Below are 24,178 nucleotides of genomic sequence, written 5' to 3'. Positions count from 1 at the left end.
GAAAAATTCCTCTTGGTCCAGGGATCAAATATGGGACCAATGCCTTTCTGGGATGGTTGCTCCACCATCTGAGCTAACCATGGGACTGGCCGACTGCTGCATTATGCCGAATTAATCGACGACTCGAAGTACGGGTCAATGAATACAGCAAATGAGTTCTATGGAAGCTGTTAGTCTACAAGGATGTTAGTGCTACAAGTAAGGTGGATGTTAATTTTACTGTTTACGAACCTTTCTTCACATTGTGGGCTGATCACAGAACTGATAGTCATACTGACAGCACTTTATCTAGGATTTAGCGGTTTTATACCTCCACTTAATGCAAAGCAAATGACAAGTTGACATAGGATTTAGCAGTTTTGAACCATCACTTAATGCAAAACAAATGACAAGTTGACAATGCCATGCCAGAGTGGCTTTCGTGCACAATAATGTTGTCAAGGGAAGCAGTTGCTGCGCTGACAAAGACAAAGACAAGTCTACATGCTAAAACGTTGGCTCCACTAACAAGCCTTGTTTGAACACTGTACATCACTTTGCGCCTCCATCTTCCTGCAATCCTCCGTCGGATGTGGATGCCCAGAGTGGGCATTCAGCCCATTGCTGCAATGTCATGCTGGTGGTTTAGCATTCTAACAGATGCAAATCGATGCCACTGTGCACCCACATTCTGTCAATTTGTAGCATATATATATATATATACATGAAGTAGTCCAAGAGGCCGTGCAAATTATCAGTGGCATTTCATAGTAACTGCAGTTCGAGGTTTCAAGTTTAATTTCCAAAAATTCACAAAATGAATACAATAATGCGCATACACTGTATGGTCTCATAGGCAAAGGTAGTAGTGAGGCCATTTACAAAAATGCAATTGGCAGTAATCCAAGTTATTAACATACGATTGTATACATAATGAGATAGCTAGCAACAAAAACACAGTCAGAAAAAAATTACAATGCTTTCTTCTTTCTTTTTTTTCTCCTGTGAGAAATTCAGCTGGTCCTTTCGGGGCACTCTACACCACTAACAAGCAGCATTTTTGACAGGTCAAATGAGACCCCATGCCTTGCGTTTGGCTGGTTATTTCTGATCCCTTTCCTCTGGCACCAAACGCTCTCAGGAACTCTAAGCCCTTTCGTTGGAGCTGCTGTCGAGATTGAGCGTGTTTCCCGTCGTGCGATCACAACACAGCCTTGCGGCATCACCACTGTTGGCGGCAGTCTGCTGTAACTCAGACAACTGCATGCATCCACCATTTTTCCTGGCAGCATCAGGAGCTTTGGCTGTGCTTCAATGTGGAATGCGGCTTTTGCTGTAGTCGCACGCTTTCTTTTGCATTTGCCAAGCTCAGAGAGTGAGTCACATGTTCAGCTTGCATGCCCGAGTCCGAGGAATGCCATATCCACCCAACTCTGAGTTGCAGTATTCAGGCTCAAGTGCTCTACTACTGGTCCTCTTTGAAACGAATAACTTGAGTGCCAGAAAGGCTCTCCAAGCTGTGGCAAATGTAGGAAAGCTTATGTACCACACCTTGAATACGCGTTATATAGCCTACCTTAAGCTGTGAAAATTAATTTGTTGTCCTCGCGTCCAACATATCTCATAACTGTGGTATACAATAAACCCAACCCGTTCAACAAATTCCACTGCTAGTTCCAGTTGGAAATCCAGTTGATAATCAGTTAGAAATAGTCCCATTATTATACAATGCTCAGCCCATCTTTCCCCACGAAAATGCCAGTTAAAAATGCAGATTTCTTGATCCTGTTTGCATTTAATGCAAGCAGACACAAAATTTGGTCTAGAAGCCTACACTATAGCAGCGACGCAAGACACTGACTTGCTGACATTGGTAAACAAAAGGCTAACGCCGAGAGATTATCTAATTGCGCATAGCTGCAGAAACTATTCATTATATTAAATTTGCAAATATTACAGAACATTAGATGAAATAATAAGTACAACAAAGTACGACATTCCGCAATAATTATGAATTTATTTTTTTTCCCTAAATGAGCTAGCAGCAAAAATCATACTAAGTTGGTTCGCAGTTTCTCACTCAAATGGGATGCAGAGAAATCAGCAGGTCACTGCTTTTCCTTTCTTTTTTTTTTTTTTTTTTTCTGACTGCATTCTCAAAGTCACACATCATGCTGCACTAACCATACTCGGTTGTGTACCCGCACCGTGCGGTGGGAAATGCGAGCACAAAGCCAGCATATCTGAGCCAGTGACTGTGGATTGTTCGTGGAAAGAAAACGCCTGGGCCCGCAAAGCTGCTCTCACTATTTGTTGCTTATCGTCTTCGACAGCGCACGTTGCCAGCACGTGTTTTCCTTGAATGACACTAGTGTTTACTTCCTCCCGCCAGCCAGACAAAGAACTGTTCTCATTACAATAGGCACTTAACACTTCTCGAGCATTTTCAATGGCCTCGTAACAAAATGCTCAGAGCACATGTGCGCAGCTCAAGCCAGTACCATGATGTTGTTCCTAGCCATTATGGCTTTTCCAATGCGCTTATGCTTACAGAAGTACTAACTAGAAGTGGGCAAATATCAAATTTTTTGAATATGAATCAAACATGAACAGTAAGTATTGAATATTGAATAGCGAAATGCAGACATATATAATTACAGCAGGAATATTTATTTCGGTATAAGTCTCTACCACGATTGTGCTGGCTAGTGAAAAAAAAAGACAGTTATAACGGACAATTAGGATCAGTTTTAAACACAATGTCGGTAATTGTAACTAAAAGCACTCCACGAATAGCTTCTCAACATCTTCAGAGCCTGGTTCCAAACAAGATTTCTAAGAATGAATAGCTGCTGTATGATTAGCTTTCCAAAAATACTATATTAACAGTTGCACAAAAAAGAGAAGTTGCGGAAAAAGAAATATAGCTGCTGAATGACGTGTGTGGGACAGACGTGAAAAAGGGCCCATTGAATGGCAAACATCACTGGTTGTGGCATAAAAAAAAAAAAACTCCTACATCACAACACTGCAAGAAACACTTAATCACAGACAACAAGCAAAAATTACAGGTTGCGAGGTAGGCTTCTTCGGTGAAACAGAAAACAAAGCTTGCACTGCCCATTTTCTTCCTCTATCACTTCGAAAACTTTTGTTGCTTCATTTCTGGTAATTTATGACCCTTTTTTAACAGACGGAGAACAGTAACCAGTAAACAGCTGCAAAATATTTGGTTAGTTTCCATATTAAAAATACTAACTAGTTCATATTTGAATACGAGTATAACTAATTACTGTGCAATATTTGATTCATATTCAAATATTCACCCACTACTAGTACTAACACATATTTTTTTCAAATTGTTGAAACTCTAATGTGTGCTTTTTGCACGTGAAAAGGCTATCTTAGCAAGTGCGAAGATTGGGAAACGTAGAGTATTTTATAATAAAGTTGGTCTTGAAACGCCCAGCGTCATTGGCATTTGCATGACATCATAGCTCAGGTCAGTTTTGATCTCGAGTCCAGGTCTACCAAGTGAAGGAAGGTACGCTGGTGGTACGCTGGTGAATTGGTTGGGTCCAGGTCCAGTTCCTTTCCGTACGGGCATGATTGTCTTCCACTCAGTGTATTGTAAGCTGACCTCCTATGTATTTAAATAGGTTACCATACTTAACCGTCTAATCGGTTAAATATGTTATCAGAACGTGTGGTCAAGGCCTCATGAAATGATTTAGCCTTTAGCATCGAGCTCCTCTTAAGTACTGTCTAAGGAACCAAATAAATGAAACAAACTGCACACAGTGGTTCGGCAAGTACCAAGTCCCGGCAGCATTAAAGGTTATGTACAGTCTCCTTGTACAGCACTTGTTCTCTCTGACCCCTTAAGAAAACCGATGAATTGTTTAGAGAAATAGGTGCAAAGCCTTTGACAGAACAAAAATTAGCTGTTCCATTTCCATTTCGTTGTTTTTCAGCCTTTCCAAGCAGATCGCACAGCTTCTTCTGTCTGAAATTACTCCGAATTTAAGCAAAATACAGTGCAACTATTTTACTGTCACTTCAATACTGAAGTGCAGATTTTGGTGCCTATTTTGCTGACCGTAAAATCTGCTTCACTGCATATAAAGATATAGCCTCCGTATAGCGATCACAGTGTGTCCCTACGCAATAACGCCTAACTACCGTCCGGTTAACGTTGGTTTAGGCATAAACAAGCACTATGGCTAATATCACTAATGTCCCGCAAAGTCCGACCGCTGCTGGAACAAAATATGCGAATACCGTGACGCTTTCATTTTTAAGACAATCACATAATAGTAACATTGGCGGCGAACTTAGTTGGCTTCATTATATCCGCAGCACTTGTAGGATCCATTACAGAAGTACCCAGTCCAAATCCAGGTCACTTATCTTTAACACGTATTTAGTAAAGCGGGCTACAAGCTTCGGCGTCGCCTAGAACACCACTTTATATCTCATTCACTTTTCGAGAGCCGTAGCTGCCAGAAAAGAAACAGCGCTCAAAGCGAGAGCTAACTAACGCTACTCGGAGCTCTCGCACCACCTTAACGCAGGTCATTCACCTTCGTCTCACGTGCAGTGAACGAGACAGCAGCAGGGAATTCGTCGCCAGAGCACTGCCGACGTCTACGCAAGTTTCTTCAAACAAACGTCGGCCCGGCGAGCCGGCCAAGCAGCGGACGGCAAACAAAAGCGCGGGGCCACGCAACCGCTCGCACTCCGCCATCGATGCCGATTGCGAGCGGTCCGTACTACATGACGTCGCAATCGTGGACTTGAACACACGGCGGATCAAAAAAGAATAACCTACCTGCGGGCGTTACGCCGAAGATCCGCAAAACGGGCACCTGCCACACTTCCCAGCCGCCCAGCTTGGAGACGAGAGGGTCCAGCGGGGCCGACGGGGCCGCGAGGTAATGGTCCAGCGTCACCAGCCGAAGCTCGAACATACTGCTCCTGCGATTCACGGAGTCGTCGTGAGTGCCGTGCTTTACGGCGCCTTTGTGCTCCCTCCTTCGATCGTCATCCATCTCTCGCACGAGCGGAGAAAAAAGCGCGCGCTTTGCCGCAGCGAGCCTACGTACAAAGCGAAGCGCAATGCACAATCCTAAACGAACAGAGAAGGCCCATGGAACGAGCAGCCACCGTTCGGTTGGCGCCGTTCGGCCAGCGAGCACAACACAAGCGTTAAAAGGACAAGCTCATGCTAGTCGCAGTCTGAGAACAAACGGTGCCGCGAAAACCCTACATCTTCCGTCGTGCGCAGCGCGATTAACAAGTCGTAAATTGGAAACTTCGCGACAACTGAAACTGCCCGCAGCACCGCGCCATGTGCAACGCATACATACTGATATCGGCCTTTCGTGACAGTTGGTAGTTTCGCTGTTTCGCTTTTGTTGTCCTTATTGGTTCACATCTGTAACGCAGCCTCCATATTGTCTTGCTTTGAAATAAAACAAAAAATGTAATATTACCTTGAAGCTTCATTGTGTTATAAAATATCTCCAACGTAAGTCTTTTGATTTCGAAATCGTACGGTGGAGGCGGCTAGCTTTCGGTTTTCGATTCTGCGCGTGCTTCCTGCCCTGAGCACACGAAGTGGTATTCGCACGCCAAGTAGACTTTGTCACGCAAATATGTGGGTGCTCTGCCAAATTATCTTGATAGCCGAGTACATTCTGAGAAACAGTAGAAAACACAGCGTGCTTTTTCCGGCATCGCGAAACACGTTTAGCTCATATGTTTTCAACGCGGGTGCAAACTCAGTAATTGAAAGGTTAACTGCGGTGAATATTTTTAATCAGCTGACTGAAGATTACGATTTGTCATGCAGGTAATTTCTACCTTTTCCGGAAATGCACCTAAAAAACAATGTTGCATGTCACAGGCTATAGTTAATGTATTCGTTCTTACCCCCTAAAAGAAAGGGGGTTGGGGGTGGCATATAGTTCTGCCGAAGGTCGAGGTGTTCTCCAAATTTTGAATTCGCCCGCGTCAACAGTGGAAGCATTATATATAATGTTTATTTTTTAATATATATATATGCGCATGTCGACCAAGATAAATTAAACGATAGAGGTTCACTTTCACGCATAATTAAATATCCAGCAACCTTAGAAAACGCCCAACTGCTTCTCTGCCTTTCCGCGAAGCGACCGGCCATTTTTGTTTCATCGTGGCATGAAACGCGCTGGCTTTTCCGACATACAAACACGACATTTGCGCCACGTAAATACGGATGCATATTAATGTTTCGCCGCCAAGCCTCTATTTCTTCCGAGTTCCCGTCCCTTTATTATTATTATTATTCTGTCATTTTTTTTTCTTTCATTAAGACCGGATGCAAACGTGGACGGAAAAGAACGAGCATACGCGTGATATTTTGTGCGCAGTTTTCTGGGTGCGCAATTCTTGTGTATCACCACATACGGCTGTGTGGAATACCCACCACTATACTGGGTGTTTCAGCAAACACTTTCAAATTTTTTAAAAGGTTATCTGTGGCAGATAGCGCAATGCCAGTTCGTGCGCTAGTCTACTCGAAGTGGAGGACATTACTTGCACAAAAAAAAAGAAATTCATAATCGACAAAGTAACAAAAACACTAATTATTTTTAACTAATTGAGTTATGGTCCATATTGAAATTTACAAATTCTAGAGTTCGCAAGGCGTATCCACTTGCAATCAATTCTCAGGATGGCACCAGTTTCGAGATATTCATTCCCGAACTTTGCGGAGAAATGCACTGGCGTTCCAGTTATTTGCTTAAGAAAAAGAAATGTCGTTTCATGCATTCAAGCACAAAAGTACCTGCAACGCCAATGCATTTTTCCGCAAAGTTCGGGACTTAGTACCTCGAATCTGGTGTCATCCTGAGAATTCAAGTGGATCCGCTTTGCGAACTCCCCGGCTAGAATGTGTAAATTGCAATATGGACCATAAGGGAATTAGCTAAAGAACTTCGTTATTGCATTTTGGTTAATTAGTCAATTACGCAGTTCATTTTTTGTGCAAGTAGTGTCTGCCACTTCGAGTAGACCGCCGCATGAACTATATGTAATTTCCTGTTAAAGCCTGTAAATTGTCCGCACACTTTGAACTTTGTTTACACATTTTCTATAACATGCCTCTAAATTAAGCAAATATAAGCACTTTATATTTTGTAGTTCATCGACGACACCGTATAGAAAGCTACTGCAAATTTCGTATAATGACCAGAAAATAAGCGAAAGAAAAAAGGAGAGCTCAGTAACAACTTGCAACGCTTATAGTCTAGTCAGGAAAGTTAAAACTTCGTCACATATTGCATTGAACATGGCCCCCGTTTTCAATAAACATATAAACTTAGCGTAAAATAGAGCTCTCGGTTTAAAAGGAAGCACATAGCTCATAACGGCAGTATGCCATTTTTGAACAATTGTTTAAAGTTTAGCAGAGGCAGCATTTATTTCAGACGCATCTATAACTTCGCACAAAAATTTAGACTTCTCCCCATTTTCGCTAAATTTAATTTCTTTAGAATTTGTTGTTTTGCTACTACATGCCATGGAAACGGGCTAAAGTTCGGGCGCTTGTTTAACACTCGTAACGCCTCGGAGTTCTTGGATACATAACTTATTGCAAACGCCATAATAAACCCATGCATCCATCTTGAACTTTGCCTACCCGTTAACCCATTACCTGACCCTTATTTTCATCTCACAGAAACAAGGTACCTCTTTTAGTTCTCCGAGGACAGCTGGAGAAAGTCGTTTATCTCGCACGGAAATGCCGCAAAAAACTGAGGAGTTACGGATTTCTTGTAACGCTCCTGATTAAGAAAGCAAGGCTAAAATTTCGGGACACATTGCACTTAAGCTGCTCTTCGTGCATGTTAAATATACGAAGATTGTGTGATGCAGATGTCTTTCCGCAGTGCCGCTGGGAAACGTAGCTGTAAATAACGGCAACGCGACATTTGGGAGCACGTTTTCTGTTTTCAGATTATTCTTGCAAAAGGCGCATTTGATCAGCATGCACTTCGAATACAGAGTGTCTATGTAGTGGTACGCACATTTCTGCTAAGTTTTATTTTTCGCTGGCACCTATGGGACGCGTCAGCCGACAATGTTTGGCGACACTCGTAAAACACACTCGTAATGCTCCCGAGCACTTGCTTACGCAATGTATTGCGAACGTCGCAATCAACCCACACATTTCGAACTTTGCGTACGTTAGCCATAACCTGGTTTTATTTTCACATAACCAAGATTTTTCTAGTTTACAGAGGATACTGGAGAAGCGCTTGCAAACCTGGTATCACACATGAAAGTAAGGGGAAAAAAACGATTGTTCGGTAGTTATTTGTAACGCTTCGATCTATTTAAACTAGAAAAAAACATGAAGATTTCACCAGACATTGCACTTAACATTCCGACTAACTTCACTGAATTACAAGTTGGTGTCTGCAGTTGCTTTAGTATTTTGGGAAATGTAGCGAAAAGTGGCGGTATATGTATAACACTCTGGAACGCTTGAATAAGAAACTTTAGACGAAGGCTGTTCGAGCTGCAGAGATGAGACCTCTATTGTTCGTCGCGCACGACATGCTTACGTCAACGAAATACAAGCAGCGCGCGCTTAGTGCGGTCGATCACCGAGGAAATTGGGGAACAGCAGCTATGCATGACGCGTTCAAAAAATCGGGAGAAGACGAGCGTTCAGCAATTATTTTTTGAACGCATAATTTCCCTAAACACTTCAATCTCTGGGAACATGTCACCTGTAGAATATGGCTCTCATTTCTTGCAAATATGAAATTTGTGCCATTTATGGTCAGCCCGAAGAAGCGAGAAACATTTTATTTTTCATGTAACGCTTCTATATAGGCTAAACGCAAATGTTAATTTAACCCCTAATTGACAAAAAATAAAAAAGTAAGAATTTCCCTGCATATTGCGCTTAAGAATCCCCACGTTTTCTCAAATTATATATTTCGTGATTAATTAAGTCTATTTCTGAAAAACGTGAAGACGAGCAGATAACGCTCCGTGTGGTTCTAGTCGCAATAAGAGTTTCGCTGTAAAAAGAACAGAAAACGGAAGCGTTTTTCAGAACTGTTCTCTCTCTCACACACACAACTAAGATCTACAATGGCTTTCATCACGTGACCATGGAGCGAGACATTTTGACCCAGGACAGAAAGTAGCGCTTTCAGAAAAAATGGTCGATCGTCGATTACCCGCTAAATATAGTCGCGGCTAGCTGTTTCTCTTTCGAATACACAAAGGTTACACGCAACGCATGCATATGATCGATAAACGTGCTGCGGCATTGGCCACAGTCCGGGCTGTCCGCACGGCCAACAAGATGAACGTAGTACTGATCGAGTATGAATGAAGAGCACGCCAAGTCCCAATTGTCTGCGCATCCACCGTGGTCATTGTAGTTTGTGTATACGTGGTGCGGATGACAGTCTATATATACCGGGTGTTTCAGCGAACACTCTCAAAATTTTTTAAAGGTTAATTGCCTGTTGCAGGTATAGCGCAATGAGCAGGCTGTCCGGAGCCTTACAACTGTGCTTTAGGAACAACGCAGAATTTACCATTGGGGGAACTGTAGAAAATTAAAAAAAAAATTAATTCTGCGGTTTCACTTGCGAAACACCGATATGCTTATGGGAGATGCCGTAGCGGGAGACTATATTATTATGGCTACCTGGGGGTCTTTAACGTGCCCTCAATGTGCTGTACACGGGTGCTTTTGCATTTCGCCCCCATCGAAATGCGGCCGCCGCGGTCGGTATTGGATCCCGCGACTTCGGGCTTAGCAGCGTAGCAACAAAGCCACTAAGCAACCACGGCGGGTGGGGAACTGCAAATGCCAGCAAGCTCACATCTAGTGAAAATGAGTGAAATTAAATCTAGTGAAATTAAAAAATACCAAGTGCCCGAATGCGTTATATACACCATGCTGGAGAGTTTCGAACGCACCAGTCATATAGGGACAACGTTTTAAGGTATGTGATTTAAGAGGAAGCTTTAGCTCGGGTGCTCCTATCTAAAGACATGTAAAAAAAGAATTCGTTTTTCTCGGCAACCACTGCACCAATTTTGACGAGGTTTGTTGCATTTAAAAGAAAAACTTAAAGTCTAGTGACTGTTCGTTTCGAATTTCTGAGTTAGGTCGTCAATCTTTTATTAAAAACTAGCGAAAATCTAAAATTTTCAAAAAACCAAACTGTCAAGTTTACAACTCCGTAACTCCTAAAAGAAAAATGATAATACAATTCTGTGAAATGCATCTAATAGTACGTCCAAAGCGGACGAAATTGATATATTACACATGAATCTAAAAAAATTTAGTAACATGGAAATACAGCTTTTGCAGAACCCTTGTAAACAACGTAACAAATTCACGTAAGATGTAAAATGACATATTGAATTTGTCCGCTTTGAATGATCTAATGGATGCCGTTCGCAGAACCGCGATATCTGTTTTTGATACAGAGCTATCAATTTTTAAAAATTGTGCTTCTATTTTTCTCAAACGGTCAAATATTTGAAAATCGTTTTAAGAAAATTCAAGCCCTAAATAGAAATTCCGCTTCCAACAGTCACTAGAATTCGACTTTCTCTTTCAAATGCAAAAAATTTCATTAAAATCGGTCCAGGGGTTACCTCATAAAAACGTTTTTGCGTTTTACATGTATTTGAATAGGCCGCGTCGGAGTTGGGCCCGAGCTAAAGCTTCCTCTTAAGAGGAAGCTTTAGCTCGAGTGCTCCTATCTAAATACATGTAAAAGGAGAATTCGTTTTTCTCGGCAACCACTGCACCAAATTTGACGAGGTTTGTTGCATTTAAAAGACAAACTTAAAATCTAGTGCCTGTTGGTTTCGAATTTCCGAATTAGATTGTCAATTTTTTATTAAAAATTGGCAAAAATCGGAAATTTTCAGAAATCGAAACTATCAAGTTTACAACTCTGTAACTTAACCACTAAAAATGATAATTCAATTCTGTGAATTGCATCTAATAGTACATCTAAAGCGGACAAAATTGATATGTTACACATGAATATAAAGAAAATTAATCATAGGGAAATAGAACTTTTGCAAAACCGTTGTAACCAACGTAACAAATTCACGTAAGATGTAAAATGACATATTGAATTTGTCCGCTTTGAATGATCTAATGAATGTCGTTTACAGAACCGCGATATCAGTTCTTGATGCAAAGCTATGAATTTGTAAACTTCGTAATTCTATTTTTTTCTAACGGTCAAATATTTGAAAATCGTTTTAAGAAAATTGAAGCCCTAAATCGAAATTCCGCTTCCAACAGTCACTAGAATTTAACTTCCTCTTTCAAATGCGACAAATTTCATCAAAATCGGTCCAGGGGTTATCTCATAAAAACGTTTTTGCGTTTTACATGTATTTGAATAGGCCGCGTCGGAGTTGGGCCCGAGCTAAAGCTTCCTCTTAAGTCTGTAGTCTTTTTTTTTTTTCTTCTTTATGCGACAGATGCCGAAAGCTCAGAAATTGACTTATTGCTATTCGTCCTTTCAGTTACACCGCCGTCCTCGCTCCAGTTATCTCCTCACCCTGATCGTATTCTGGAAAAAAAAAAAAAACGAATATGGCCTTCGAGATCGGACGCCGGGGGCGCGCGGATTTTCGTAGGCTACATAAAGAAGAACGAAACTTCGCCCGCCAACGCCACAGGGGATCCAACTCCCGTCCGCAGTTGCGCAGCAGCGCTGGAGGTTGCGGGTGCAATCACGGCCGTGGCGGCCGTATTTCGACGGAGGCGAAATGTGAAAATGCTCGTGTGCTTAGGTTGTAAGAAAGTCGGTTCGAGGACTTTCGAAGTGCCCGCGTGACACGGGTTAAAAGATAAGCCGCAATCAATCCCCCTCTAAATCTGGTTTCCTAACCAGAGCGTGGTTCTGGCGCGCATGACTCCATAATTTGATTGTTGAAATAAATTATTGAATAATTTTTACTCACGCCCCTCCGGCAATTAAAGGCAAACTAAAAATAAACACTAAAACAGTTCGTACTGGTAAAGTAGTCTTTTGAGACTCTATTCACGTTAAGCTCGCGGTAAGAGATTGATTACTAGAAAAGAACATGCAGGCCAAATTTATTTTCTTTTATTTGGCGCGCCGAAACCCCAGCGCTGGCACTGCAGACGTACGTCATTGATTTGAAAGTACCGTATTCTCGGCATAGTGACGCAGCTAGTAAAACTTATAGGAAGTCTCGTACGTTATGTTTACGGCACCCTTTAGCGTATACAATGCGCACTCAATCTTCGCCGTTGAGGAACTAAGAAAAAAGGCCCGAGGAGGTTCCGTCAAAACTCATGACGTCACTGCGAGCTTGCACGTGCGGAAACTTGACGGCGGCTTCGCCGGCCGTCTTTCGTTCTCGCCTGTTTCTCTCTCTTTGCAGCCCCTGGGCTATCGCGCAACATTCGAGCCCAACATATTGTGCGCCGCACAGTATCTGGAAGTGGTGGCGTCGGTGCACGTACGTACTACATCGGCCGCCACGGCGAGAAATTCTGCAGCGGGCGGAGACGTTGCCTATTATTTGGAAAGGAAGCAAGCAAGGTAAGATGGTGGTTCTGTTGTCGCAGTAAGTAATCTCAGAGCCGTAATTAAAGCGACTCCGTGTGCCACTCGGAACATGTGTTCGGATTGCGGTGGGAATGAGAAGATCTTGTCTGTCCTATTGACGGAAACGAGCGTGTCCTCGCGAATAAAAGTCAAAGCAGAAAAATAAATAAGAACGTAGTTACCTTTCCTGGCTTAAGGATGCTTTGGCGCAGGTGAGAAAATGTTGATATTCTTTTCTGTGACATGACGGCAAAAATGAATCACCACAATGCTTCGTCTCATCGGACCTCGCTGCGTGCTTTGTCAACTTGTCTGATAGTGTGTTAGTACGGCTTGTCTAGTTGTATGGTCCGATGTACGACTTTAAAAAAGGCAATCCACCTTTGGCGTCAAATGTTTATAACATTAAACCCCCAATGTTCCGGAACTTAAAATCTAAATAAAGCACGACTTTGTAAATGTCAATGCACCTTCGCATCAAAAGTTTATGAGAACTCAATACCCATAAAGTTTCGAAATTGAAATCCAAGCGCTCCGTAGATTCCGCGGCCTCCGCGAGGTGCCGCGACGAGCCCGCTCGCCATCAAAACGCCCTTGAAATTTTGCTCGGATGGGGCTCCGTGCGTTATGTGACTCCCACTGCATGTGCGTTGCCGCGAAATCCAGCCCGATTTCGCAATGTTCGCGCTGAAATGTCTTTTCGAGCGTGAAAAGTACATTCTAGACGAAATCCAGCATAATTTTCGGCGCCGTGGATTATTTTGGTCGGCGGTGAATGACACCTCAGAAAAATTTGGGGGGGGGGGAGCTGGAGCCCCATAAGCCCCCCTGGCTACGCCCCTGATACATACATACATACATACATACATACATACATACATACATACATACATACATACATACATACATACATACATACATACATACATACATACATACATACATACGCTCTCCTATAAGCTCTATACCTCTACCACATGGCCGGCTTCCCAGAATTCACCCACATACACTTCTTTCTACTTTGACATTACTAATGCTAACACATTAAAAAAAACGTTTGATTCGACGTTTTGGCTATGGACCAACTTTCGTGAAGAATGACATTACAAGCAAAACTAAATCTGGGGGTTTTCGTGCCAAAAATTACACGCATATTTACAGGATAATGCCTGTGACATCACATACAGGTATATTTGATATTTCGCATTATCCTTTAGGCCCTTTCTCTCTCTCTCTCTCAGGTTTTTTTTTCACATTTGTCTCCATGTGCATATCAACATTGTGCAAGAAGCAGCATAAACACAATTACCACATTCATGGGCCCAGGAAATAATCTTCCCAGTAAGCCACCAATGTCTCTGCGATGTACCAATTCAGTCCTAATGTCTAGTCGAAGAGCAACGCCTACCAGACGTCACAGGCAGGTATACGCTTTCGCCAGATGTATCCATAAGCGCTTAAAGTATGTTGCTTTCGCTTAAGAAATAGACGGCCGATATAATTTATCAAATGACCTTTAATGTATGTTGTAACAAGTTTACATACAGACAGCGTATGGACGTCAGACTCTGGAGTTTTGCAAGACGCCTAGCGCCACCTGCCGGTGCGAAGAGGCAGTAATTGAGTAGTGCGAAGCCCGACTCCCTTGCTAAGTTGCCTATGCATCTAGCGACTGCGAAACAACGATTTAACTAGATTTTGGTCCATATTGCGAGTGTTTTGCGCATTTAACACCCAGACAGAGAGCTCTGAATTTCTCCGCTACTCGGACGCGTCGGCGCTTGCTGGCTCACTCGTCAGACTGATCGCGGAAACGACGGCAACGTCGATAGCTCCGCGCGCTACGAACAAACGCCGCAATCGACGCTACTGTTGTGTTGTAAATTGCCATGAACGTGAAGGACTGAATAACAACGTTCAGTTTTACCGATTTCCAACGCGATCGTATGAAGGGGAAAGGAGAGAGCGCTGGATACGGGCCGTTCAACGTGTTGGGTAATCGAATTACTTGAATTCCCCACAACACAGCGACTCGCATGAGAATGTGCGATAATGTTGTTCTGCTGTAATTATGCTACGTGCGTAGCCCTGACGTAGGACCGTGGCAACCAAGCGAAACTCAACAATCTGGAGCCGCCACTTCGTTGGCAACAGAAAAAACAACATTGCGAACCACCCTGCGTATGTGCCGTCAATATTTCCACCTGTTAACAGACGTCCGCCTCCGCTTGACTCAACAAGTGGAACGGAGATATTTGATAGGTCAGTTCAACCAAACATTTGGTTCGTTTATGAATTCAAAATCCTGTTCTAGAGCCTCGTTGTATCGCGAGCTCATTTCTAGTTAATGTATTTTATATGTCCTGCGCCGATACAACAAGCACGTTCCGCAATGTGCTGAGCCTGCTCGACTGCGTTTTTCAAATGTGAATAATAAAGTTGCTGTAGGAGCACTGGATGAGTAATTGCGAAGTAACGCACGTGTGCAAAAGAAAGTTGCGTTTATTTACATTCATTTGTGCGCGTGTGTTGCTTGAAGCGTCTGCGAAAATTTCAAAGGTACTGAGCGATGACGTAGCTCCTGCGAGGCAGAAAGATGCGGCGCGCAGGCACTGAAGGAAGCTTACTTTCGTTATGTTCACACGCTGTTTGCTGCCCAATTTGAAATGCTTAGATTTTTATGCTGATATGCCTACAAACAAGCCTGATGCTCTCTGTACTTGCGAGTTGCAGCACGCCGAAATAACACCTGATACTTCCTTTATATTGTACACGTACTTCGCCCTGCTGAGCTTCCTCCCTTTCCGAAGCCGTGGATGGGCAGAAGAAGCTTCCCAGTTCCTTGATTATGGGGAAACCGTGCCTCAACACAAACGAAAGAGGAGGGTCTATTGTGGGCTATGCACCTTCGCTTGCCGGACAGCTCTTCTTGCACTACTCAGTTCGCGCCAAGGCTGCGACGGGGGCGCTGGTGACGGGTTTTTCCGCAGCGCCGCCTGGGCAGAGTCTGAGGTCTATATTGTCATTTGGTAATGTCTAGTGAATATTACCCAGAGGTCAGGTAGTATATGTTTCTTGACCACGTATAATGCAGAAAACAAGAACAAATGTTTGTTTTATGCTGCGTGCATCAGTGCAATCCTGCATGAAGACATGGACTACTTGAGAAACTGCCCTACTTACACGAGAAACTGCCCTTCCTTGATACGAAAAAATTATATGTACCACAAGGCAGAAAAGCCGGCGTTGTCGACAAGATCATCATCATCAGTGACGTCATCAGTGTCTTGTATGATGTCACTAGTAATGCAGAATTAAAGTTAGAACAACTTGTACTAAGGTGACTTAAGGTGTAGTAAAGTTAATTAAGTGGAAGTAAAGTGAATGAAAGTGGATTAAAATGGATTAAAGTGAATTAAGGTTGCTGCAATTAGAGAAAGGTGGATTAAGGTGAATTAACGCGGATTACGTTCGATTAAGGTTGGCACAAATTAGAGCAAAGTTGATTAAGGTAGAGTTGTGAGGGACACGTGGCAATGTATATGACGTCACGTCGTAACCAATTAATTATACACGTGCCACACGGGCACAGAAAATGGCATTAATATCATAATGCCCTATTATTTAATGTCATTTGCGCGGTGCCACACGAGCAAATCAAATGCCATTTGTTATTTAATGCGTTCACCAAAAATCATTCGACTGAAAAATGCGTACTCTCGACTCCGTAGCTTCGCAAGCCGCGGCGTCGAGAGTACGCATTTCTCAGTGTAAGTAAAGTATTTGAAACGTTTAAACCTGTAACAAAAGATTTATACATAACTTTCAAGTACAATCGGCACTTTACGAGGAGAAACCCTCTGATTTACAATAATCAATCTTTGACAACACAAGGATTGTTGCAGCTAGCGAAGCTGCGCGAAAGGTTGGTAACCTGTGAAGCAGACGAAAGTCACGTGGGAATAGGGTGCATTTGTTGCACGGTAGCCTTTCGTCGCGCGCAGGCCGTTCGCGTGCAGTCCTTGTGTTTACGGACTCCGCGTGAAAAGACGAACTTCCTCAGGTCGGCGTTGCGACAGTCTCACTGCGGCAGGCGCCATTTTGTTTCTGGGCTTCGGATTTGACCACGATGGAACCGTGGATTTGACATACATTGGCCACAGTTGCAATGGCTGATTCTAAAATACAGCAAGAAACTCAAGCTGACCGGGCCATAGTATGCTTAGTTTTATATTTCACTGTTTATTACGACAGTTTAAACTTGTAAATGCATATATATTTTTTAATTCATACCCTAACATTGCTCACTTCAGAAGACGCTGTCATCGACATCATCGGGTCAAATGTCAATAAATTTGGACGTGTGACAGATGGTCGAAAATAATCTGGAGACCACCACTACTGCGTGCCTGATAATCATATTGTGGTTTTCGGCACCTAAAACGCCAGAATTTTTTTTTATCTGACATCTCTGCCCTATACGAAATATCTATAGTACCTTTCAAACATGCGGGTGCTATGCGTGGGCGACATTTCTGCAAGATAATGGCTACAATGACGGGGCCCGGTACTTTAACATCTGCACTACAGTGACGGGGCCCGGCACTTTAACATCTACACTACAGAGACGGGGTCCGGCTCTTTAACCACATTGATATATGACAAAAATACGAACATATATATGGACATGTTGATATAAGAACGGTAATCGAGGTCCCATGACCATGATCGTATATGACAAAAGGTGGAGAATAGCGTTTTTGCGATTTCGCTAAGTTCCATGTTTGGGGCCCTCCTGCATACAGGATACATTTTTGTTGCGCATGAATATTTTCTCAGGGATCAGTGATGAAATATCGATACTAACTTGCGCGAAGGTAGGGCTGAAAAGTGGCTTCTTCGTAGCGCGTAGCTCGTGGAGAAATGTTTAAGAATTTTTCCCAGAATAAGAAGACAACAAAAGAAATATTACTTAGTGTTTGACACAATACAAGTTGTTAGGCTTACATGAGAAAATACTCAAGCATGACAAAAAAAAAATTGTGCATGCAGGAGGGCCCCAGACTTGGAACCTTGCGAAATCGCAAAAACAGCATGCTCAATTTATTGTCATATAGAACGTTTTCCCAAGAAAACTAGAGCGTTTCATGGAGGACTAAGGGTTATTCCTTTGTGACAACATATTCGCCCCATCACATATAAAATTCTATAGAAAACAAAAACAAAATATATTAACGCCCATATTGAGAAAACTGCATAATTTCGAAAATTCCGATTCAAATTTTCGAAATTATGCAACATAATTCCGACAAAACCACACCTTACTTTTTGGCGTAGATGTGACAGACACACATTTAATGTGCAGCCGCTGCAGGCACGCGTCACACCCGATGGCGTTATCGTGAACCCTTTGCCGACATGCACTAAATGTCCATAAACTATGATAACGCTTCTGAGTTGCAGTGAGCGCGGCCCACCCATCATCGGTGATATAGTTCCGGATTTCACCTATCTCAACTCTGTCGTCCAGAACTGCTGAAGGAACTTTCTCAGGGGCGACTTCAATTTCTTTTGCACCAATCTTGTGTCCCCTGAAAGCTTTTGGAGACATGGAACAACATACCCTCCAAAAAAAGCACAAAATTTCGGCAAAGCACTACAGCCATATTTATTAGCTATAAGCCACTGATTTGGTGCCTGTATTCTGGCCTGGAGTTCTCTTCTTTGCGGTTTGATAATTGATGTCTCTGGTGATAATTTTTATGCATGCTGTAAAAAAATTCTTTTTTGTGTGTTTTTAATGTGCTAATGTGTTGCATTCATCCTCTGCAGTTATCCCCCTATGCTTGTACCGAATGTGTATTATATTTCGCATCCGGACCCTTCCACTAGCCTGCGGCTATTGGGTCCAACAGTCTTTTGCGTATGCACTGTAACACCTATGATAATGATAATAAAAAAAGGAAGAACGTTTACTGGAATGGAAAGGGAACGGTACAAAGTGCATTAAAAAAAGGCATGGCATATGTTGATGCTTCCTTAGCACCAGACAATAAATACTGCACTGGATTAAGAAAAAGAAGCAGCGGGTAATTGCTCGCTTAGAAGACCGATAAGCATCCAGTGCGATGCTACTTGAGAAATAATGATATTGAACCTTCGAAGACTTTAGAAGAAAAGAAAAAGGAAACACTGAATCATCGCGATGGCACAGCACAAGCCGGCGTATACACGTCGAAGTCTCTAGCTATAACGAAATTATTTTTGAACAGCTCTGATAGTGCACATGCAACAATGGTTGTTTGCGTACGCTCGAATGCTCATATACTGCGGCATAAAGCTTACGGCACGGTGCAAAAACGCTTTCGCAGCGAAAGCGAAACATTGTGCGTGGACATGCATGCAGACGCGCAGTCGGTCGGTGCATTGAAACTTCATTCTGTGATGCTCCATTTGGTTACACAGACGGCCCACTATAAGAACATATTTCACATAGTTTTCTCTCAGCGATTGCTACCTTTAACGCAAGAAACCGGTTCGGGGGAATCGATCGCGGCGACCGCGCGCAGTGTCCCAGCTTACCGTACGTAGTAGGTAAAGAGATAGCGTCTGTATACCTTTCTGTGCCTTCTATTTGTCCAAGATTATTATTTTAAAGGTAAGGTGCTTCTGTCACTTTGAGAGTACTTGCAGAAATGTCCAGGAGAGCTCCCGCGTAGTATGTTTATTTAGCGCCGATAGCCAAACCTATGCGGAGCGCGCCGCGTTACTACGCAAGTGAGGCGCTTCCGACAGAAGGCGACTCCGTAGGTCCTCGCCCCCAATACCGACATCGTTATAGTGACGGCCCCGTAGCTACAGTGCTGATGTTAAAGTGACGGGCCCCGTCACTGTAGTGCTGATGTTAAAGTGCCGGGCCCCGTCACTGTAGTGCAGATGTTAAAGTACCGGGCCCCGTCACTGTAGTCACTAACTTTCTGCAACATGATTTGGATGGCCTTCTGTAGGTTGAGAAGCTCATTTTTTTAGTAAAATTGATAAATAAACGAACATCTCATGAATTTGTCTTATTAGGTCCAACGGAGAACCGCTCATGGATGTCAATGCAACGTATATGGTTTGCTAGGTTGTGCGAAATCTTCGTCGGTAACATTAGCGCGACTGGTGGTCACAGTATGGGTACAGTAGTATGGGTGCTTGCGACTGTCTCCTGCAGCTTGATTCGAGAAGCGCACAACCATTTCCCTGGCGCCTGCCACTCCTCGCATCTAAAGTCCCTCCATACTGGTCTCTTCCGCCCTCACATCAACACACAAGACTTTAGCTCGTCCGGCCCCAAGACTCGTCTGTCGCTTATCGAATGTACAACCGGAGAGGGAATAAACGAGAATACCTTCCGTGATGCTCAAGCTCACATGTGTCACCCCCTTTCTGCTTTCGTTGTTAGGAAAAGCGCGAACGGACAAAGACGACTGAAGAACACAGGACCGACACCAGTTGTCTTGATCCGTTCGGCCAGTTGGCCATTTTTTATTGAACCTTTCTGCGTCCCGTGAGCACTCAGTTCACCCTTCTGTTCATCCTACCCCTTACTCGTAACCCTCACCCCCTTGTTCTTTGCATTTTCTTTTTTTTCTTTTTGCTTGTGGCGCTTATCTATCCCTAAAACCCCTTAAACTTCGTAAAGTAGCGACACGCTTTCAAGAATGCCACCTCCTCCTTGCGCGCTCTGGCCGATGCCGACGCCGCGTCGCTATTGGCCTAATAGTATCACGTGGGCCTTCGTGCCGGCTTCGTTTGTTTTAGAGTCGTGCTTCAACGCCATTTTCGCTTGAGAAGCGTCTACGGAGGGGGGAGGAGCGCATGTTGGCGCCGTTGCTACGCTGCGGTGTTGGCGGCGTAGCGTCGAGGAGGGAGCGTGAAAGAGAGGAGAAACGAGGAGGAGTGAAGGCGAAGGAGGAGAGTGTCGCTACTTTACGAAGTTTAAGGGGCTTTCATCCTATCCGCTTGATCATTCTTTTGCGCGCAAATATCGGTACATATGTTTGTCACGTGTATACGTGTTCTCAAGACACTTACGCAGTTGTACCCTTTGGGGTGCGTATTAGCCTCACAACGATAATCGCCATCTGTCTTGCCCGCAACCCGCCGCGGTCGTTTAGTGGGTGGTGTTGGGCTGCTAAGCACGATGTCGCGGGATTGAATCCCGGCCACGGCCGCTGCATTTTTATGGGGGCGAAATGTGAAAACACGCGTGTACTTAGATTTAGGCGCACGTTAAAGAACTCCTGTTGGTCAAAATTTTCGGAGTCCCCCATTACGGCGTGCCTCGTAATCAGTCGTGGTTTTGGCACGTAATACCCCATAATTATGATTTGCCCGCATTTCCTTTCTTTAACGCGGCGAGCTCGGTACTTTTAAGACACGAGCGGCATGCGCGTTATCAGCATGACAAAGCATCCTCGACAGGAAGGTAGCGAGCGCAGTGTTTTCAAGAAAGTAAATGCAAGCAAGACATGACGATTATCGTTGTTGGGCAAATATACACCCCAGTGGTTCAACTGTTTTTAGATTAAAGGTGACTATTGCCTCACATGCTTGCCGCGCTTATTTATTCTCCCCGAAGAGACAGATAACACTTCAAAATTATTTCGAGTTTTCATTACACTGTCCAACTCGAAAATGGCACACTAGGATGTACGGCCACGAAGGAAAGTGTATATATCTCCGCGATTCGTTACAACTCGAGTTTTTCAAAGCATCCACCGGCGGATGCAAGAACGAAGAAAATATAGTAAAAACACAAAACCATCTTTACATTGGTTTGTATCTCGCGAAATAGTGCACACAATATATAGAGGCGGAACAAGCAATCGTTGTTGATGAAGAAAAAAAAAAGCTATTTTGGAAACCTATTTCATTACGGGCGGACTGCACCCACTTTGTAAGCATCCGTGTGCGGAAAAAAAGAAGTGGGCCGATCCCGAAGACAGTCTAGCACAGCGTCTCAAAGCGCTAGCTGTCCCGTGGGAAGAAATACGAGAAACTGCCACGTGACGTTTCAAAGAGCGACTTTTGCATAATCGGGTCCCAATGGTTAGGGCAATGGCCTGCTGTGATGGATGACATAGGCTCAGTCACGCATTTTCACTCACTTTCGAGGTATAAAAAAAAAAGATCGACTGCCCTTCCACCACTGTAAAGAGGAGAGCAAGCGAAGCTCGGTATCCGCGGCTCTTCGTTGTCGTAACGCCTCGGCTTCGCGCTCCCTCACGGCGAGGTGGACACGTCGACGAGCGAACACGCGACCCGCTCCCGCTGCCGTTCCTTCAACGCAGCCTACTCTTCGGCAGAACGAACCAAACGCGACCTCCCAACTGACTGCCGGGCCTGAACTAAAGTCCCTTTATGAGCATTTCTAAAGAAAGCTAAGTACCAAAAACGCATAGCAAAAAAAAAAAAGCTTTTGCGGCGCCGCCAACGCACTTTATTGGACAGCGCCCACTTCCGGCTGGGAGAATGCTTCCGTCCGCCACGTCCTTCCTGGGCCAGTCCAGCTGCTGAGTTCGACGGCGCTAGCACGCTTGTTTTCTGGCTCGTGCAGTTGCGTCGGCTACAGATCTACAGTGACAGTGACTTCTGTATATCTGTCGCTGTTTGCTGGAAGTCAGGGTACCTTTCCGGACGCTTCTTTGCCTGCTGCTGCAGCAGCCGCCGCCCAAATGCAGTAGGAAGAAAAAGCGCGTTAGGAAGAACATGGCGGCCGACGGGAGCCGCAAGGGATAGCGTGGTAGGAGAGGAGGGACTTGTCGCTACTTGGCAAAAGCCGTTCTGGGAACTTTAGCCCGAACTGGCGGAAACAGCGGGCGCGAGGCGAGCGAACACGCGATGACACCTTTTCCCTCCTCCGGAGGGAGGGCGGTGATTGGCTCGCGCCTTGCGTTGCGTCTACTTCTTCGTGCATACAAAACCCCGCTTTAAAGGTCGCGTATGACGCACCGACGGCTGAATCGGTGAGCGTAGAGGCCTCGCAACCCGGAAATCGGTGGTTTGAATCCGCAGCCCGACAAGCTATTTTTTATATTCGCGAGGCTTAGTTTTTCTTCGTACGGCAACACCGACGCCGACACGAGTGAGTCACATATAAGCTTCGATTGAAAACGAGGTGTGTTTAGCGTACGCGACCACGTCACAGCGTGGAGGGCATGGCAAAAGAGATAAGAGGTATAGAAACGTCACCTTAATACATGAGAGTGTTCGAGATCGCCCGTGACGCACACGTGCGCAGCTGACGAATGAATGAATGAATGAATGAATGTCTATTTCCCATAAAACGAGTTCTATGGTGGGGTTCAGGCTAAAAAGTTGCGCGCAAGCAACTTGACCAGAGACATTACAATTTAAGTATGCATGAACACTTACTGTTAGCGGTGCTATGCTCTGGCCTAGTTTCTTTTTTTTTGTGTGCCAGTTATGCACGTCAGCCTACTTATGTCTGATAAAAATGTCTAGTAGGTCTTACTCCCAAATTTTCCGGTCGTAGCGTGTACAATCCTTGCTCCCGACTGAAACGCCGCAGTGCACGTTTCTTTCTGCAGCTACGCCTGCATGCGCTTCTTGCACGACTTCTTAGCCACCGGCTCCAAAGGATTACTTCATTCATGTATACGTGAAAGTTTTCAAATCTGTAAATCGAAGGCCCGGTCCCACGAGCGGTGGAGATATGCTTCCATGCGCACGGATGCTTTGAAACGAAAGAAAAACAACAGTGTCAATGAATTCATTGACACTGTTGCTTTTGTAGTACTTGTTTTAGCAGAGAGAGAGACATGCGCGCTCTTTTAAAAGAGCGCGCATGTCTCTCTCAGCGAAAATAAGTACAATATTCTAGCGCGGTACATCTACCTGACGAAAGATGGGGACATGTATGTTCCCGTCGCGATATCTGCCGGTCGTTTGGTACCGGGTGTCACGATTTCACGAAACTGTGCAGAAGGTTTGCCTATATAGCTAACATGTTTGTATGGAGGATGTTTGTTTCGAATGAGCGATGAGTTTTACAAACGTTGAAAAAAAAGATATTAAGGTGGATCGAAGCTATGCAACACACGACAAAGAGGTGACACAGCATGTTGAACAAGGGTACGAACACATTTATTGTCTTGATCTGTGGTCATTGTGATGAAATGTACGCACACACACCTTCGCGTTCATTCGTGTTATACATTCGCTGTATACATTCGTGTTTTCATTTCTCGATATATTGAGGCAAAGAATGTGGGACCCAAATCGCCGCACCGACTGGCAGTGGGCCAGTGCCGTCAGCGCCTTCGCATTGAGGGGCAGAGAACGCTGGCATGAGTGGCAACGGAGCCAGCTGTGCAAGAAGACGATGAAGACGAACGCGCAAGCAGTGGCACGGGCCATTGCCGATGATGATAGTCGTTGCTCGCACACATGAACATTTCACGGAGCCCTAGCTCTAAGCAGCTTCGCTGTAAAAGTTACAAAAAACAGTGAGCCTTTTGCAATCGCGCTGTCTTGCTGTTGATTTCATATGTTTCTATTAT

General features: G+C 44.2%; 1 protein-coding gene across 2 annotated transcripts in view; it reads right to left on the bottom strand.

Annotated features, from left to right (window-relative positions):
- Window positions 1-24,178, bottom strand: part of PolZ1 (DNA polymerase zeta catalytic subunit) — a 187,922-nt gene that overhangs the window by 140,157 nt on the left and 23,587 nt on the right. Inside the window, exon 2 of one of the 2 annotated variants that reach the window (XM_075695099.1) lies at window positions 4,811-4,956. In XM_075695099.1, the coding sequence (XP_075551214.1) occupies window positions 4,811-4,949 (139 nt within the window). In that variant the 5' untranslated portion in view covers window positions 4,950-4,956. Of the gene's footprint in view, window positions 1-4,810; window positions 5,355-24,178 lie in introns of those variants that run through there. The other variant, XM_075695098.1, reaches the window with a different exon arrangement.

The sequence above is a fragment of the Dermacentor variabilis genome, chromosome 6 (assembly GCF_050947875.1).
Source record: "Dermacentor variabilis isolate Ectoservices chromosome 6, ASM5094787v1, whole genome shotgun sequence".
In the NCBI taxonomy this organism is placed as follows: domain Eukaryota; kingdom Metazoa; phylum Arthropoda; class Arachnida; order Ixodida; family Ixodidae; genus Dermacentor; species Dermacentor variabilis.
Note: the sequence above shows the minus strand (reverse complement) of the source record. Positions and strands in the feature narration are given on the sequence as shown.